This window comes from Crocuta crocuta, unplaced genomic scaffold (genome assembly GCF_008692635.1).
Source record: "Crocuta crocuta isolate KB4526 unplaced genomic scaffold, BGI_CrCroc_1.0 scaffold1438, whole genome shotgun sequence".
In the NCBI taxonomy this organism is placed as follows: Eukaryota; Metazoa; Chordata; class Mammalia; order Carnivora; family Hyaenidae; genus Crocuta; species Crocuta crocuta.
The window spans coordinates 5,205-22,294 of record NW_027530382.1 but is presented as its reverse complement, the minus strand read 5'-3'; the positions used below and the strand labels follow the sequence as shown (position 1 = coordinate 22,294).

Sequence of the window (17,090 nt, the reverse complement as noted above, 5' to 3'; positions counted from 1 at the left end):
AGGAGGGGGCCCGTGTCTCCACATCCTCGCCAGCATCTAGAGTTCTCTGATTTGCTCATTTTAGCCACTCTGACTGGCGTGAGGTGGTATCTCAGTGTGGTTTTGATTTGTATTTCCCTGATGAGGAGGGATGCTGAGCATCGTTTCATGTGTCTGTTGGCCATCTGGATGTCCTCTTTGGAGAAGTGTCTGTACATATCTTCTGCCCATTTCTTCACTGGATTGTTTGTTTTTCGGGTGTGGAGTTTTCAAGTACACTATTAAATGCTCAGTTAACTTTCACATTGAGAAGTTATAGGAGTTGAAGGTTTCTTCTACCCTGAAAAGAATGAAATTTTCAGAGTCTAGCTAAGGAAAAAGGGACAGGAGGTAAGCATCCTGTCTTCCCGTCCAATAATTTTCCAAGTAGATCATTTGATTTTCAAGTTCTTTACTATGATGAATCAGAAGTAATCCTATAGGGGCACCTGGATGGCTCCATCGGTTAAGTGTCCGACTTCGCCTCAGGTCGTGATCTCACCATTTGTGGGTTCGAGCCCCGCGTCGGGCTCTGTGCTGACAGCCAGCTCAGAGCCTGGAGCCTGATTCTTCTGTAGCTCCCTCTCTCAATCTCTCTGACCCTCCCCTGCTCATGCTGTTTCTCTCTCTCTATTTTTCTCTCTCTCAGAAATAAATAAAACATTTTAAAAAATAAAAAAAGAACTAATCCTATAAGAAAACAACTTCCTAACATGAAAACTTAATGTATTGACTAGAAGTAAATGTCATGTAAATATCATGTACTTTGAAAAATTGATCTTGTTTTAGATAACAAGCTTTACAATTTTTTTAAATTTATTTTATTTATTTATTTTTTATAGTTTCTTGTCAAGTTGGTTTCCATACAACACCGAGTGCTCATCCCCACAAGTGCCCTCCTCCATGCCGATCACCCCACTCCCCTCCCCCCCACACCCGTCAGCCCTCAGTTTGTTCTCAGTATTCAAGAGTCTCTCATGGTTTGCCTCCCGCCCTCTCTCCAACTATTTTTCCATTCTCCTCCCACATAACATGCTTTTAAAATTTAAAACAAAGTATATGGTTAGAGAACTATATACTGCCTTATTGTTACAGCCAGTAAAATACTATTTGCAGTAAGACAAGATGTGCAAGTTTAAAACAGCTACATTATGACCTGACTCTCTGTATGGCAGGAATAAAAACTCATCGTTTCCTTATTGATTTAGTATGAAAATCAGGAGCTCTGTGTCATAGGCAGAAATTCTCAAGAATATTTTTTCCTTTTCTTCTCAAAGGAGAAATCCAATTCTTCTTTCTTCAGACATTGTTCACAAAACTATCATTCTAACTCGAAACTAGCCCTAAAAGAAAATGTGTTAATATTTATGTTTCAGTTGGAAATCAAATTGGAAGAGCTGCACTCTATATAATTTCAATCATTAATTAACAGTCAATAGATAACCAAGGAACATTCCAGCCCTCAAATGACATGGCCTTGACAACTCTGATGTTTCTTTACTTAGTTTCACATTCTGTGCACAAGATACTCTGGAACCACAATCCTTAAGGTCACACCAGTTACATATAATGTTATTCAGCAGGTGAAATCAAAGAAAATTGTGTGAGAGACAACAAGTTAAGCAGACTGGTAGGCAGATTTGAATTTGGGGGGAGATGCTAAGATCCAAAATATGGTGTCTTTAGTCATGCATCGAATACAATGAAAGTTCAGTTAAAATGTGCCTTTAGTAAACATTTCGTAAAGCAAACAAAATTCTGACCAGTGCAATACTTGATAATGTTAATACAAGATCGTTTCTGAAAATAATCAACACATTTTTATTTATTTTTATTTAAAAATGTTTAAATGTTTATTACTTTTGAGGGAGAGACAGAGAGCAAGCAGGGGAGGGAGAGAGAGGGAGATACAGAATAGGAAGCGGGCTCCAGGCTCTGAGCTGCCAGCACAGAGCCCAACGCAGGGCATGAACTCACAAACCATGACATCATGACCTGAGCTGAAGTCGGGCATAACTCTCTGAGCCACCCAGGCGTCCCATCAATAACGTTTTAAATAGAAGTTTTATAAATTTTGTCACATGCTTCTAAATATAAAGCTTTGTGAATAATTTGGAGGTCCAGTTTAAAACATCGCTCTACTCAGAATCTTGGTGCGGTTCAGATGTGAGAGCAAGATGGTCTGTAAAATCAGAAATCAAGCAGACGAACTCCAGTGTCAGAAGTTGGCATGGGAGCCTTATTTGAAGCTACAAGGTCAACTTGAGTGTTTGTCAAGTACTGGTGGAAACAAATTTTCTTTCAATAAGTGACGGGGTATTGTTTCTTTTTTTTTTTAATTTTTTTAATTTTTAATTTTTTTTACAAATAGTTTATTGTCAAATTAGTTTCCACATAACACCCAGTGCTCATCCCCACAAGTNTGTCCTTCTTTGCCTGACTTATTTCCTCAGCGATACGGTCAGACTGGGTATTGTTCAAACAAACTCCACGTTACTCCAGCTTCTGCCACTTACTAGCTGTGACCTTGGGCAATTTACATAACCTCTTGAACCCATAGATAGTAAGACAATAAGCAACTCCTAACCTACTATGGATGAGTGGTCATCATAGCACTAATTCTATGGCAACATTTCCTTCCTTTTAACTATGTGCTAGGCGGTTCCAAACCACACAATGTTTCTGTTTCTCTAAGAATGTTTTCATTGCTCTTGCATTTCTCCCACAGATAAAAATCCGGATGAAGACATTTCCCCCAAGCCTACCATTTTTTTCCCTTCAACTACTGAAGTAAAACTCCATGACGCTGGAACGTATCTTTGTCTTCTTGAGGATTTCTTCCCTGATGTTATCACGATAGATTGGAAAGAAAAGAATGGCAAAACAGTTCTGCAATCCCAGCAGGGAAACACCGTGAAAACTAAGGACACATACATGAAATACACTTGGCTGACCGTACCTAAAAAGTCAATGGATAAAGAACATAAATGTATCGTCAAACACAAGAGGAATAGAGGAGGGGTTGCTCAAGAGATACTTTTCCCTTCAATAAACAAAGGTATGTGCATATACACATGATTATAACCCTACAGAACCCTTTGTTTCAAAGGAAATACCTCACTGTGGCTATCAAAAATTAATGGAAGACAAGTAAATAGAAATCGTTTAATGTAGTTACTTTAAATGGTTGCATAAATGTCCTGTTATTTCCCCATAGAATTAAAGTAGTTTGGGCTTTAGAACATGCACAGGAAGAGCCAAAGAACAAGTCACTTAGCCTTTATTACCTCAGTTTCATCGTCCAAAATATGAAGGTCACAATGAGGTTTTTAGCGTATTGTTTCATCAATAGGAAGAAAGCACCTAGCAGCTTCAGGCACAACAAATGCTCAAAAAGAGAGTCCACTTTCGATGATCTTACTTGATAAGAAAATAAGAACTATTGTACATCTTGTGGGAATGTTCTACTCAACAGTCAATATCCCTTCACTCTAATCTGGTCTACTCAGAGTCACCCTTAAACAGGAGTTACAGGTGACAAAATCTGTCCATTTGATGGAACTGGTTTGCAGTTCCATAAAAAATGGTGTTTGGGCAGCTGAGTTTGTAGTATGGTTGTGTGTTTCAGACTTGAATTTTATATAAGACTGTAAGGTGAAATTTGGTGAGTAGAGACGAGTGAAGTTAAGTGTACAAACATCCTTTTTGTCCACGGTGGGTGTATTTCTAACACTGGCCAATGCCACCCAGCAAACACGTATTGCAGTACGACTGTGCGCCTGGCCCAGGGGGAAGACAGGGGGACCCCGGTCCCCAGGAGCATCACGACAGTAGAGTGAATACACTTTTCCTGATCACTCAGGGTCGCTGGAGATTCAGGCCTGGTGTCCTGGAGGAGCCCCACTGGTGCAGATGCGGGTCATATTTAGAAGTGCAGGCAGAGCTGAATGAGCTCCGGCCCAGCTGCAAGCCAGTAACTCAGTAGACGCACAAGTCACGTCCTGAGCATTAACGTCAAAGAGCAAGGCACAGAAGGCCCATAAGAAGGAACCAGTTTGTACCTTCTCTGTGGTTAACAAGCACGTTTTAGGCAGTAGGACATGAACACATAGCAAGTCACGTGAAGGGCTTTGTTATCTATTTCTGAAGTAACTTTTGTCCTTTGTCCTCTGGGAGTGTTAAAAAAACAAAAACCCACAAACCCAAAACGGCAACACTTAGCTTAAAGCCTCAAGTCATTCAGTGTAGACTTAATACCTAACCCAAGTACAGTTTCAATGCCCAGGAAGAGTAACCTTTAACCTGTCAACGAGGGAAACTCCTAGTCAGCACGAAGTACATTCCTAATTGACCCCTTCCTTTCCCATGAAGGTGACCTTGACTAAATCAGTGGATCCGTTGCTAATAATTTCCTTTTATTTAATAATACCTCCTCTCTACTGTACAAATTATTCCTTTCCTGTCCTCCTTTGGGGCTCCGGCCTACGTGCTAGATGAAATGCTCTCTGATTCATAGAGTGATTGATTACTACAGCCATTGCATCTTTAACATTTACTTGGTTGAATTTTTGCTCTTTTAACAATTTTGGCGGAGGCAAAACAATCGGAAGTGGACCCCCAGGGGCGTTCAGACACAAGGCGAAACACTGGGGTGGTAACTGTGAGCCCTGTGGGTTCTCTGTCCTCCCCACCGGTGACCTGGGCTGTGGGTGAGTTCTTCTTGGTCTAAACCCCTCCCCTTGCCTTCAGGTTGCTGATCTAATGGGCCTTCCTTTCAGGACAGGTCAGCTCTGGCTGCCGAGGCTCATGCCCAGAAGCCAGTTGAGCTGGCATGTTTCTCTTGAACCCTGCTGAGCTGGCATATTTGACCAGAGCCCAGCTGAACTGACAGAAAGGTGTGCCTGGTGCCAAGCCCTGAATCTGTAGATCACACTTGCCCTGGTGGAAAACGCAGGAAGTTTAGGGGAATTGTTGGTGGCCCACACAGACTAGTGTTGTGTCCTGAACGCAGTCACGTGTCTTACTGCCCATACGCTAATGTGCACGTAACTGTTTCTCTTCATTCATTTAGGGAAAGGCTACTGCTAACAGGGATCTCAGAGGTAAAGAAAGCGACAAAAATTGGTGGGCACAAGTCACACATTTGAAGGCTGTTAGAGTGCTCACTACCTCAAGAACAACCCCTTGATGGTATAGGGAATGGGTTGGATCAGCACTAGGTGACCCATCAATCTCCAGAAATCCTCTGTGCAAGGATTATACTGTAAACACACACAGTCCCCAGCTTGGGTCTATCCCTTTTAGGTGTTAGTTTGGCTCCAAGTCTTAGGTAATGAGGTCCTTAAATTCTACAGGATCAAGCCGACCACCTTGAGTACACCTGCTTATTCTTCATCTAAGAACTAGGGTCCCAGATGTTAAAGGTATGATTTCCAATTAGATAAGGCCATGTAGGAAGTGCACTGCAGTGCAATGGTTTTACAAAGACAGTAGGACACCTCGGTTTAATTAGCAAGCAGAAGCTTCCTAAAGGTTGTAAAATTTCAAGCTCATTTCACTGAAAGATTCACTGCAAAAGGTTAGTGAAGAATTGTTGATGGAAAGGGCACTTACAGCAGAAGTCTCTAAGATGGACACAACTCCTGCTTTGCAGTTTTTCATTTGAGGACTCACTCTAGTCTAAAATGGTTTTCCACTCACAGAAGACTACACGGTCATAAACACAAGTCTGCCAACTTAAAGCTGTTGTATCCCATCCCTACCTTCAAGGAGGGCCCCAAATGAACGTATCCGAGAGTAGATGAAACTGGGTGACTTCTGATGCTTTATTCCCTTCAACGGCCAAGTAGAAATTCTGGTAAATAGGAGCACTGCAGAATGGATCCTACAAAACCAGACAGAAGCCAGCAAAGGGTGGGAGCTCTAAGCAGAATGCTCACCTCTGAATCTGTATCCGCAGCGTCTGGTGCAGCGAGGATAACAGATTTCCAGTCGTCCCACCCTTTCCACACGCAACGCCACTGCTTGTGGATCCTTCCTCTCCCAGAGACGCCATTGCCTCCTGGCTGGTGTCACCCTGCGTCACTGCTCTTAGCTCTCTGCCTGCCTGGGGTGTGCGGCTCCTGGGTTCCTTCCTTTGGCTGTCACTGTGGGTGGCCCTGGGTCTGGGGAGGGTAACATCCTTACTCCGTTCTCTGGGGACCCATCTTACACCCAAGGGGGGCTATTCCATCTGCCGGGAATACTTAAAATGTAAGCCATGCACTCAGAGGGAAGGGAGCAATTTGAGGCTCATGCACTTGGATCAAACTTTGATGTCATTTCACGTAAATCCAAGTCTGAGACGCTGAGAGCAGCTGTCCTGACAAATGTGGACAGAACTAGACACGCAGCTCTGGGGGCCATGCAGAGCTCCCCCGTCCCTTCACCCACCCCCACTTCTCCGGATTCTGGAAATGGGCTTACACAGGATCGGCTTTAGGAAAGCAAAGTCCTTCTTGGAGACACCTGCAGTCTTTCTCTGTCCTCAGAGTGACCCATCTTCTCATGTCTTTGAGATGTAAACACGGCCCACAATTGCCTGGGACTGAGGGAAAGTAAGGCAAAGAGGCCTTTTTAAACTACCAACTGCTAAAGGTCTCCTGTGCCTTAACCCTGGTCAGTGTCCTTCCTAATTCCAGGGACGCATGCATACCTGAACCTTTTCTCCATAAATTTTACGATAAGTGTCAGTGATTCTATGATCATCGCAGCAATCTGTGTGTCCATAGACACACGTCGTCACTGTGAGGTATTTTTCTCTCTGCAAGTGTGGTCAAGGTTAGTTTGCAAAGAGCTCTATTTCCTTGGTTTTTGTACAAACACTTGTGAAGCCTGGACATTCTAAATCTCTCAGAGAGATAGAAACTAGCCACATGTGTTTCAACTTCACATGATCTGGGCAAATATTCGGTTGTTGCTTTCAATAAAATAGACATTTCTCTATTGCTTTATCAGCACTTCCATGAAAACTTCCAGGTGCCGGGTTTACTAAAAGCCAAGCAAGTAGATGTGATCTCAGGTACAAAATGTTAAAAAAGAAAAAAAAGGGCTTGGGGGATTGACGAATTTTGATGTTTTATAAGTTTATTTTTTATGTATCTCTATTGTCATTGCAGTTAGTTAGAACACAGCGTTATACTAGTTTCATGTGTACAAAATACAGATTCAGCACATCATTCATCACCCTGTGCCCTTCAGGACAAGGGCACTGTAATCCCCATCACCCATTTAACCCTTCGCTCCCCAGGTCTCATAACACTTGTATGGGTGATCTCAGCTAAACTGTTAGGAACAAGTAAATGGAGTACATGTAAATAAGATTTTTAAAAGTTTAGAGGCTAATTTAAATGTTGGGAGCCTAAAACTTTAAAGTTGTGTTGAGTTAGAGCACCTGTTAAAATAAGTTACATTCATTAAATATCTAGATCATTTCTAAGTATGATAGGATAATAAATTATTAATTAACGAACATGGGTTTATCTACTTCTGGAAAGTGAAATTACGTGTCGGTCTGCTTGTAAGAGTTATTTTGTGCTTTACTGAAACATTGTTCTTTGAAGAAGCACATGTGTCTAGAAATTATGAAATATATTTATAAGTTTGCCAACATAAAGAATACTGTTTAACACTGCACACCTGCTTCCCTGTTAGTTTTCATTAAAAATGAGGGTCTCTAAGGGTCAATATTTCTAATAATTTAACGAGGACTACCGGAAATAGGAAGGGAAACAACCCAGAATGCAATGAAAGTAAGATGTGTGTTTGCAGTAAGAAAAAGTATGATGAATAGAGTTACATTTTTGAGGGCAAATATATAAAGGGATTTTGTTCTGCAGCGAGGCTGGTCATCTAAAGGGGGCCAACTCAGGACAGATTCTGAATGTAAAGGAGAAAATGGTAAAGGTTTGTAAAACGGGGATGTTTGGAAAGGGATGTTATATGTGGTCAGGACTGACTGAGATTGGGATGAAGGATTTTCAAATCAAAAGCAAGCAGGTGTAGCATTAGGATTTGGCTTCTCTCTGTCATAAGGGCAAGAGGTTTTTTGGGTTTGTTTGTTTGTTTGTTTGTTTGTTTTCTTTAGTGTTTGAGTCTCATTGACCTGTTACGTTCCAAAGCTATGCTAAATTAATTTGGTTTCTTTAATGTGTTAAATTACGTGGGAAGCATTGTCAAATAAAAACACATACTAAGGGTTTCTTACAAATACAACGTAAGGCACATGGGGATAAAGTCTGAGTTCTGCCAGACATTTGCTGTCCTGATGTCCTTGACCATGGCACGAGTCTGCTTCTGACTCAGAGAAATCAAGGTGTGCAAACAATGGCAGTGTGTTCGAGAAAGAGTCTGGGCTGAGGGAACATCAAGACAGCCACTTGGTTCCTCCTGGCTCCCAGGCAAACCCCATTTCCTTGGGTTTTGTTTTTTCATTCCTTCGCCCACCATGGGGCTTAAGAGTGACTTATATTATAAACAGACATCAGTGGTAAGACTTCTAAAATAGTACAAAGTGGCTTACAATCGGTGTCTAACCTTTCAGGTGCATAGTCCTAGAAAAACTGTTTTTTCTCCAAAGGCTTCAGACCTCCTCCCTCGAGACCCTTTGAACACCTGCAGCCACACTTCACGCCACTGCCACTTGGCGGGGGCTGTCCACACGCCCTTGTCATTGTTGGCACATTTCTGGGTGGGTTAAAGCCTTTCTCGGACTAGAGGCTGATGCCGTCACTGTGGCAAAGACACTGTTAAAAGTGGGTTTCCCCCTCGGGGCCCATCTTCTGTGATGGCCATGGACCAAGGCTCTTATTTTAGTGGACAAATAATAGGAGCCTGAAGGAAAACCTTGCAAACTTGACCTTCTCTCCGTGTGCCACGTTCTACTGATCCCTGTGCCACATGTTAGTCTGTCCACCTAGTGTACGTCCGTCATGTCTCATACTCAAGGCTGTCATTACCAGGTTAAGGTAGTCTTCCAGGATCACAGTTAAAAGGTCACAGTTAACAGCCCGGTGATTGGGTATTTTAGACACGTCATCAGAGCGAGACAGCCCTCCACCCCCAGTGGGAGAGGGAGCTTCCCGGGTGCCCCTGTGTAACGCTAAATGTGATGAGGCTCGGGCGCACATCGCATGGCAACAGCCTCCACCTGCCCCCGGGTCCTGACAGACACTGGACGTTTCTCACTCAAATGGAGAGAAAGTGAAGTAGCTGACAGGCAGGAAGAGTGCTTATGCCCAAGACAAGGGTTCAAGATCTCACACTTTAACTAAACCTGAAATCTTTGCTCCTTCTTTTCTTTCCAGCGAATGGCCTGGAGAGATGGCTCCATCACCTGTGTCTCCCAGATCACAGCCAACAGGGATAACGTTCTGAATTGTAGCAAGGTTTAATTTCAGACTCGGAGAAAATCTACCCTTGTTTGTAACTTTGCTGAAGCTAAATAAGACATCTCATTGATTGTCTCCCTTCAGTTTACACCCTGAGTTCGAAGGGACCTCCCAGGAAGCTTTCATGACCAGGATTCACTCCTTTGGTGTGGGACCTACTTCCCTAGCTAGGGATCAGTGTAAATGAGGTTTGATCAAGACCTTCTCCTTCATTCTGAAAATTGTTGCAGATCTCTTACTAAAGCAATGGCTGCCCATCAAAATTCGTAGACTCTGGCCAAAGTAATCCTTGAAAATAAGATAGCCCTTGATTATCTCTTAGCTGAGCAAGCCTGGGTCTGAGCTCTAAGCAAGATCACTCTCTAGACCCAGATCAAGAGATCTGGGGAGACTAAAACTCCAAGACACCAGATCACTGAGCAAGCCACTTGGCGAAAAAGTGTGACTGCTTCAGCAGAGTCTTTCTTCATTATTTGATTTTAATTGCTTTGCATCTTGGGGACCATGGCCTCAAATTGCCCTTCAAACATTGGAAGTGTCTTGTGTCTAGTAAGCATCATCATATTCCTGGTGCGTATGTTCTCTTTAAAGCTTTAAATGTAAGTTCAGAAACAGACAAGTGGTCTCCCTAAGACTGGAATATCTCAAAAGAACAAAGAGAACGACCCACCCTTTGGGGTTAACCCAAAAGGTCAAGGCCCGTGAATATCACAAGAGCAGAAACAAAAACTGAGACCCTCAGAGCAGCTGCTCAGAGTGATGTTAATGCCCACCATTTTTGGTCTCATCTCTCAGTTAGGCTGGGGGTCTGATCAAAAGGCTGGGCTGTTAAAAAGAAAACCACAGACTCAAAATGGCGTCACTTAGCTGAAGGCCCCAAGTCCATCAACCAAGACTCCTTACCTACCGAACTGCAATTTCAACAGCTAGTACAGTAGCCTTTGACCAGTGGACATGGAATGTCCTTGTCGGCACTAGGAAGTTGACTGGTTGACTCCTCTGTTCCCCTGGAGGTGGGTCACCTACCTAAAGCAATTATTTCCTTGCTAATAACTTCTTTTTTCCTCCCTTCCCATCTCGAAAATCTTCTTTCTTTGTGGCCCTTTGGAGCTCCCCTCTACTTGCTGGGCAAGAAGCTCCCCGATTCATACATAGATCTGTTACACAACCAATTAAATCTTTCAAATGTACTCAGTTGAATTTTAGTTACTTCCCAGGTTTTTAGTTTGGCCAGTGATCAAATCAGGGTCAAGCAATCACTTTTGCTTTCACCTGGGCTGTGATGAGAGCACACGAAATGATGTCAGTGACAATGCTTGCTGTTGAAAACAGCATGGATGAATTTATTCCTACATTTACTCTATTTATGTATATCCCTTCCCAAAAGTAACTAAAATAACATTACACAGACCACTCTAACTTTTCATGTCTACAGCTAAGCCACAGAGGAAACAAATGAGCAAAACTTAAATTTAATGGAAACACTGGGCTGAAGTGTGCTTTAGGTTTTCCTTTTTCCAGTGATCAGAGAAAAGTCAAAACTGTAATAAGTTCCTTAGTGATGACGGGGGTAAGGGGGAAGTTCCTGGTTATGACATGTCTCACTTGGCACTTATTTCTGCAATTAATGTATCCCGAGGTCTTCTTTAAACAACAAAGTTAATGGGGCATTTCTGTTAATGTAATTCTATAACAGATTTCTATTGCTGCTTCTTGTAAGATTTTTACTATTCTGTTTATGATAAAGGCTTGTATATGTGTGTGGATATAGATATAGATAGATATCAATATAGATATAGATATGGATATAGATATAGATATATACATGAAAAAGGAGAAAAATTGATGAGATACTGACGAGAGATAAAGATCATCTTGTCTGAGTCTGACCAGCCACGATTGAGAAAGAGCACCTAAGACATAAACAAATTTTTTATGAAAAAATGTTACCTTTAATCAATGGATGATAAAAGATATTTGTTTACCTTTTTTAAAAGTTTTTATTTTAATTTCAGTTAGGTACAATACTGCTGTCGATTAGTATCAATGAGTAAAGTCCCTGTAGGGAAAAGCAAGGGAAATTTAAGTCAGCTCTTGGGAATATATTAATATTTCACATAATGATACTAACATTTTTCTTCTTGGGGTTTACCTAAAAGTTTAAACCGGAAACCCCTTTCTCTAAGAGTGCACAAAATCAGACTGTGTGGATTGCCTAAAATGGCACGCCAGAACCGTGTGTGGAGACAGGGACACACTGAGCAGAAAAAGGATAAATCAAACCAACCTCGCGACTCTCTGTGTCCCCCGGTCAATGATCTTTGTAAGGAATTTTGTCTTTGTATGTATGTTGGGTGTTCTTTTATTTCCATTTGTTTTGTTTGTTTTCATGGTAGATAAATAAAACTGTGACCGTAGGTTTCATATATTCGGACAGCTATCAACGTGTTGGCCTGTAAGGTCCTGTCCCAGAAAGAAGTGCACTGGGGGGGCGCCTGGGTGGCTTAGTCGGTTGAGCGTCTGACTTTTGCTTAGGTCATGATATCGCGGTTGGTGGGTTCGGGGCCCCGCGTCGGGCTCTGTGCTGACTGCCGGCTCAGAGCCTGGAGCCTGTTTCAGTCTGTGACTCCCTCTCTCTCTGACCCTCCCCTGCTCAGGCTGTCTCTCTCTCTCTCTCCTAGAAATAAATAAAACATTAAAANCTTTGCACAGGCTGTAGCTCGTCTTAACCCCTACTTCCGTCCCCGAGTGCTGGCTCTGCCTGCGACTGGTGTGATGCTCAGCAAGGTACTTAGAATCTCTGACTCGTATTTGCTTGTGTGTAACTTGTGGAGTCTTCCGAATTCAGCTCATGCCAGTGTCCCCAGGATCAGATGGGATAGTGCACGTGAACTTTCCCCGAGTGCTGGGGACAGTAATAATCATTTTTGGGTATCAGCTTTCGTTAGTATTGGTGTCATGTCCACAAACACGTCCACTTCAGTAAATCATGTGCTGGAGTTTGGTTACTGGGGAGTGCAGGATTTGGAAAGATAAGGCTTCTTCCTTCAGTGTAGTGAGGAAATTAACACAAAGCAGACTCCTTCCAACATGTAAGATTCTGCTGTGGATTCTCGGGTTTGATGATTTCATTTTGGTGGCAGAGCTTCATGTGAGCGGTATGGACTCGGGACTTTACAGAAGCCGCTGTTGCTGGTTATTTTTCCTTTCAGCAAGTATGGACAGAACACCTACGTAGCCACAGGCGCTGTGCTAGGAGCTGTGAGCACAGAAGGAAAACAAGATAGTCTGAGACATTACCCTCCAGTTGTGAGGAGAAAAGAAAGAAGATCGTGAACTTCAACATCTTCCTGTGCAGAAATACAATATGTGAATTGATCTACTGAATTACAAAGTATCAGATCAACATTTCTGGAATTGTGGGGCTCCTACTTATAATGGCTCTTCCCAGTTTGTTGACAGATTCTATGTATGTATGTATGTATGTATGTATGTATGTATGTATCAATCTATCTATCTATCTATGTATCTATCTATCTATCTATCTATCTATCTATCTATCTATCTTTCTAATCTACCTATCTTTCCACAACTATCATTCCACAACTATCCACAACATAGACCATGTCAAATAATGGATATGAATAATTGAATAATACTTGCTTTCATTTCTTTCAGAGCTCACTGCCATTAACTCTACAAAAGCTTCTCTGAGAGATGAAAATGGTAAGTTTTTCTATGTTTGCCTTTATGTTATACTATGGCATTTTTTCCTCCTGATCGATCAACTTAACTTTTGAACTTCCTCTGGCTTCAGGTAGAAATTTCACAATGTTTGGATCTTGTAAAATAGACTTAGTGACAACTAAGTCCATGATTTCGCAGGTCTCATCTTCACACAGTAAATTCTGGCTTGGGAATGGGAGGGCTATAAATTAGGAGTGAAGTCAGGGGCTCTGAACGAAGCCTTTCAGGGCTTTCAACAATAGGCTTTCATCAATGGACTTCATTTCTGTGGTCTTTGTTTCTACTAACTGAGGAAAACACAGTATCATGTAGCTTTGAGAGGTCTTTTTAGGTCTTTGTGTTTGCTGGTAGTTAATAACATGAACTAACCCTGAGAGGCTCCTGTTACAGAAGGCGTTGAGTGTCCTGTGAGTGGGTTTTGTTTAAGTCTCTTAATATTCACTATGAAGTATTTTATTCTCACTTTACACATGAGGACAGTGAGCTAGAATTAACTAAGTCCTTCGCACCACACCACACAACAAGATACGGGGCTTCAACCCAGACCCTCTGAATCGAGAGTTCTTACACTTACTCAGTTTTTATTCTTCCTCTAAATTCCAAAGCCAAAGCCCTGAGACTGGCTGCACACCTGGGGAGGGGGTGTGACGGCAGAGGTTCAGATGCCAGAATCCAGATGTAAGCCCCAGTCTTTAATTATTTATTTGCAGGAATCTGGGTAGATTATTTACCCTTTCTGAGCCAACCACAAATGACACAAATAACACCCAACTCGGCTACTGAAAACATAAGGCCCCATAGGTGGAGTGTCTAGCGTAGGGTATCTCTTTCAGCGGCTACATGAGAAGTACTAGTTCCTGGCTCTTTCTCCCCACGAACACACAGAGGAAATGATGAGGAGCATAGGCTTTAATCCTGCTGATCTGGCCTCCAAGTCCAATATCAAGGGGATCCTGGACTCTGGCTCATCATCATGATCGTCATGAACATCAAAATCCAACTTTATCCATAAACACTTGATGTCTTGGGTATTTATTGCACATGAGGTATCAGAATTATAGAGTAGTTGAGGACGGTTCCTTAAACGCCATGTTGCTTGGATTGAAATCTGGCTTCTTGTCCTTACTAGTTGCATGAAATCAGGCAAGTTGCTTCTCTCCCTATACTCAGTTTATATGAACCGTGAGGTCATGACCTGAGCTGAAGTCAGACTTACAACTGACTGAGCCACCCAGGTGCCCCTTTCCATGAAAATGGAATGCAAATAATAATCATCTATGTTATTGAAAAATTAAATCAGAACTTTCTATGCCAAGTTCTCAAATAAGTGACATTGAAGTGTGGTTAATGAACATTGCCTCTTATTCTTACATTGGGACATGGTGGGGTTGGAAAAGTACTAACCACTATATATCACCAATGGTTTTTTTTCCACATTGGACTCTTCATTCTAAACTGAATCTTATTTGTTAATTCTTTGGAACGTTCTAAGTGACTTTTGCGGGTTTCTTTCTTTCTTTCTTTCTTTCTTTCTTTCTTTCTTTCTTTCTTTCTTTCTTTCTTTCTTTCTTTCTTTCTTTCTTTCTTTCTTCTTTTTACTAACTTGGCCTATAAACTGGATTCTGACTTGTCTTGACAGTGGAGGCAGTGGGGATGGTGGTGTAGGTGTTTATACTCCAGTTGTACTGATGGGAGAGTCACTTCACCCAGGTCATCAGAAATGTGTGCTGTGACCTAGCTCCCAAACTAAGTCCCAGCCTTTCAAAAGAACAGATGAAACTAATCAATGGCCTTTGTAGACCCCCTGCAGCAGCAGCGCATGAGCACCTCTGCCTACTACACCTACATCCTCCTCCTGGCCAAGAGCATGGTCTACTCCATCCTCATCATCAGTGGTCTGCTTGGGAGAGCAGTGCTGGGAGACAACGGGAAGGGATCCTGACCCATGGCGGCACCAGGGGTCCACTTTTCTTCATTGACTATTGTCACTAAAAGTGTCTGCTGAGGATCTGGTGGGGCTTCCTTTCTGGGTTTGGGGCATTTCAGTTCACGGGTGTCTGCTTCTATTGTGTCACTATTGCAGAGCGGGTTCACAAACCCCTGGGCAAACGGGAGAGGTCACTCTGCTCCAAGAACAGAGTCTGCCGTGACTCAGGGTGGGGGTGCCGGGGGGCAGCCACATGAACTTCGGCGCCGATCTCTCCTCACTGTCCACCGGCTCCTCAGCCACCCAGCACCCTGGCCTCTGAGCACAGCCAGAGGGCAGCTTCCCTAGTGTCCCTGGGGCCCTTTATCCAGATACCTGCCTGGAGGCCTTCTGTTTTACACACCTGTAAGCCGCCATCCTTGCTACCTGAACTTGGTACTGTTTTTCATAATAGGCACAATAAAAATAACCAAACATCTACCTTTTCCTGTGTCGATATTCATTTGGTGAGATCTGAATACAAGATAAGGGACAGCATGACAACTGAGCCTCCAATTCAGCATAGGTGTGATCATGGTCAAGTCCACATGTCTAATTCTTTCCCTGAGCAAGTCCTTGTGATGCCCTCTCTGGGGCACTGGCCCCAGGGGAACCCAAGCAATGAATGTCCCTAAAGGCAGCAGATTCAGGCTTCTCTGTTTTAAGACTCCACCCTGGTGACAGTGTAACAAGGCGCATGCCTTCGGGGTGTGCTCAGACACTAATAAGCAGGACACTCATTTATATGGGTGTGTGTGTGTGTGTGTGTCCACAACGGGGATGTGAAACAAAATGTTCAGTGTGTGGCAGGTGGGTAAAGAAATAAAGGGGTTGTATATTTTTCTATTTCCATTAAGAAATGCATTAAAAGTAAAATGTCTTATATATTAGAGTGAGAAAAAAATCTCATTAAGGATTGGAAAGGGTTTGTTTATTTACAAGAAGCTTCTGGTTCTGTGAAACAGGTGCTTCTGGAAAGCAAGGAGAGGCTCCCACGTGGGAACAACACAAGACCCACCAAGTACAAGAAGGAGGACATTTACTTTCCATCCACTCCTTCAGCTTCAGGAATGTCATCAGGCCTCTTTAGATCAGACACCTGGGCCCCTACTTAGAGATTGGGAACTCTTTCTGTATGTGGAAAGCACAGAGGCAAAGAGGGGGAGCTGGAAAATGACCAGAGCTGGGTGGGCTGAGTTCAGTGACTTGACTTTCAGCTCCTCAGCCCCTTCCTTCCCCAACCCATCCTGGGGTGCCCTGGACGGGCAGGTGCAGAGAGAGGGAGTGCGGTGGGGCAGGGGACAGTGTGGGGGGCAGGAAGGCGCTGGTGTGTGGTGGTGCTTTATTTTCTCAGGCTTTTCTCATCTCTGTGCTCTGTCAAATGTGGTTGGTTCGTGAAAAATACCTGAGGTCAAACCGGCCCCTACCGGTTGGGGCTGTGCAAGTGGTAGTAAGTTTTATAAGATAAAATAAGGGCGGTTAAACCACAGCCAACTTTGCTCACTTCCAAAAGCCCACAGCTAATGAAAGAAAATATCCATCTGCACATGTATGCATTGCTGTCAGACATGCTCCTCGGTTGTGGGTGAAGGTTTCCCCTATTTTATACCATGTTCAATCCAAGCAGCTGCTTCATGTCACAGGAATCGTATGACCAGGGCTGTTGAGATGCTGCCCCTTCAGTCCATTCTGCTGACACTGCTCTGAAGGAAACAGCCCACAGCCTTCCTATAGCCCCAGGTAATCCTGACATCCTCTGGACCTGCACTTTTCCATCACATGTGATTTATTGGGGCTCATACTTTTCAGTCTCATCTTTCGGTGGATAGACAGGTTGTCACAAGACCAGTACCCATGATCCTATTAGCACAGGGGGACTGTAGACATGGAAGCAGTGAGGTGCTTCTTTCCTCACAAGAACACAGACATAT

At 43.1% G+C, this 17,090-nt stretch overlaps 1 gene segment (V, D, J or C); it reads left to right on the top strand.

The window, feature by feature from the left end:
• The window catches only part of LOC144233586 (T-cell receptor gamma chain C region C10.5-like), a 52,097-nt gene extending 36,499 nt beyond the window's left edge, over positions 1-15,598 (top strand). The window contains 3 exon segments of the C gene segment in view: positions 2,747-3,076; positions 13,125-13,172; positions 14,993-15,598. Coding sequence covers positions 2,747-3,076; positions 13,125-13,172; positions 14,993-15,135 — 521 coding nt within the window.
• The last annotated feature ends 1,492 nt before the right edge of the window (positions 15,599-17,090 follow it).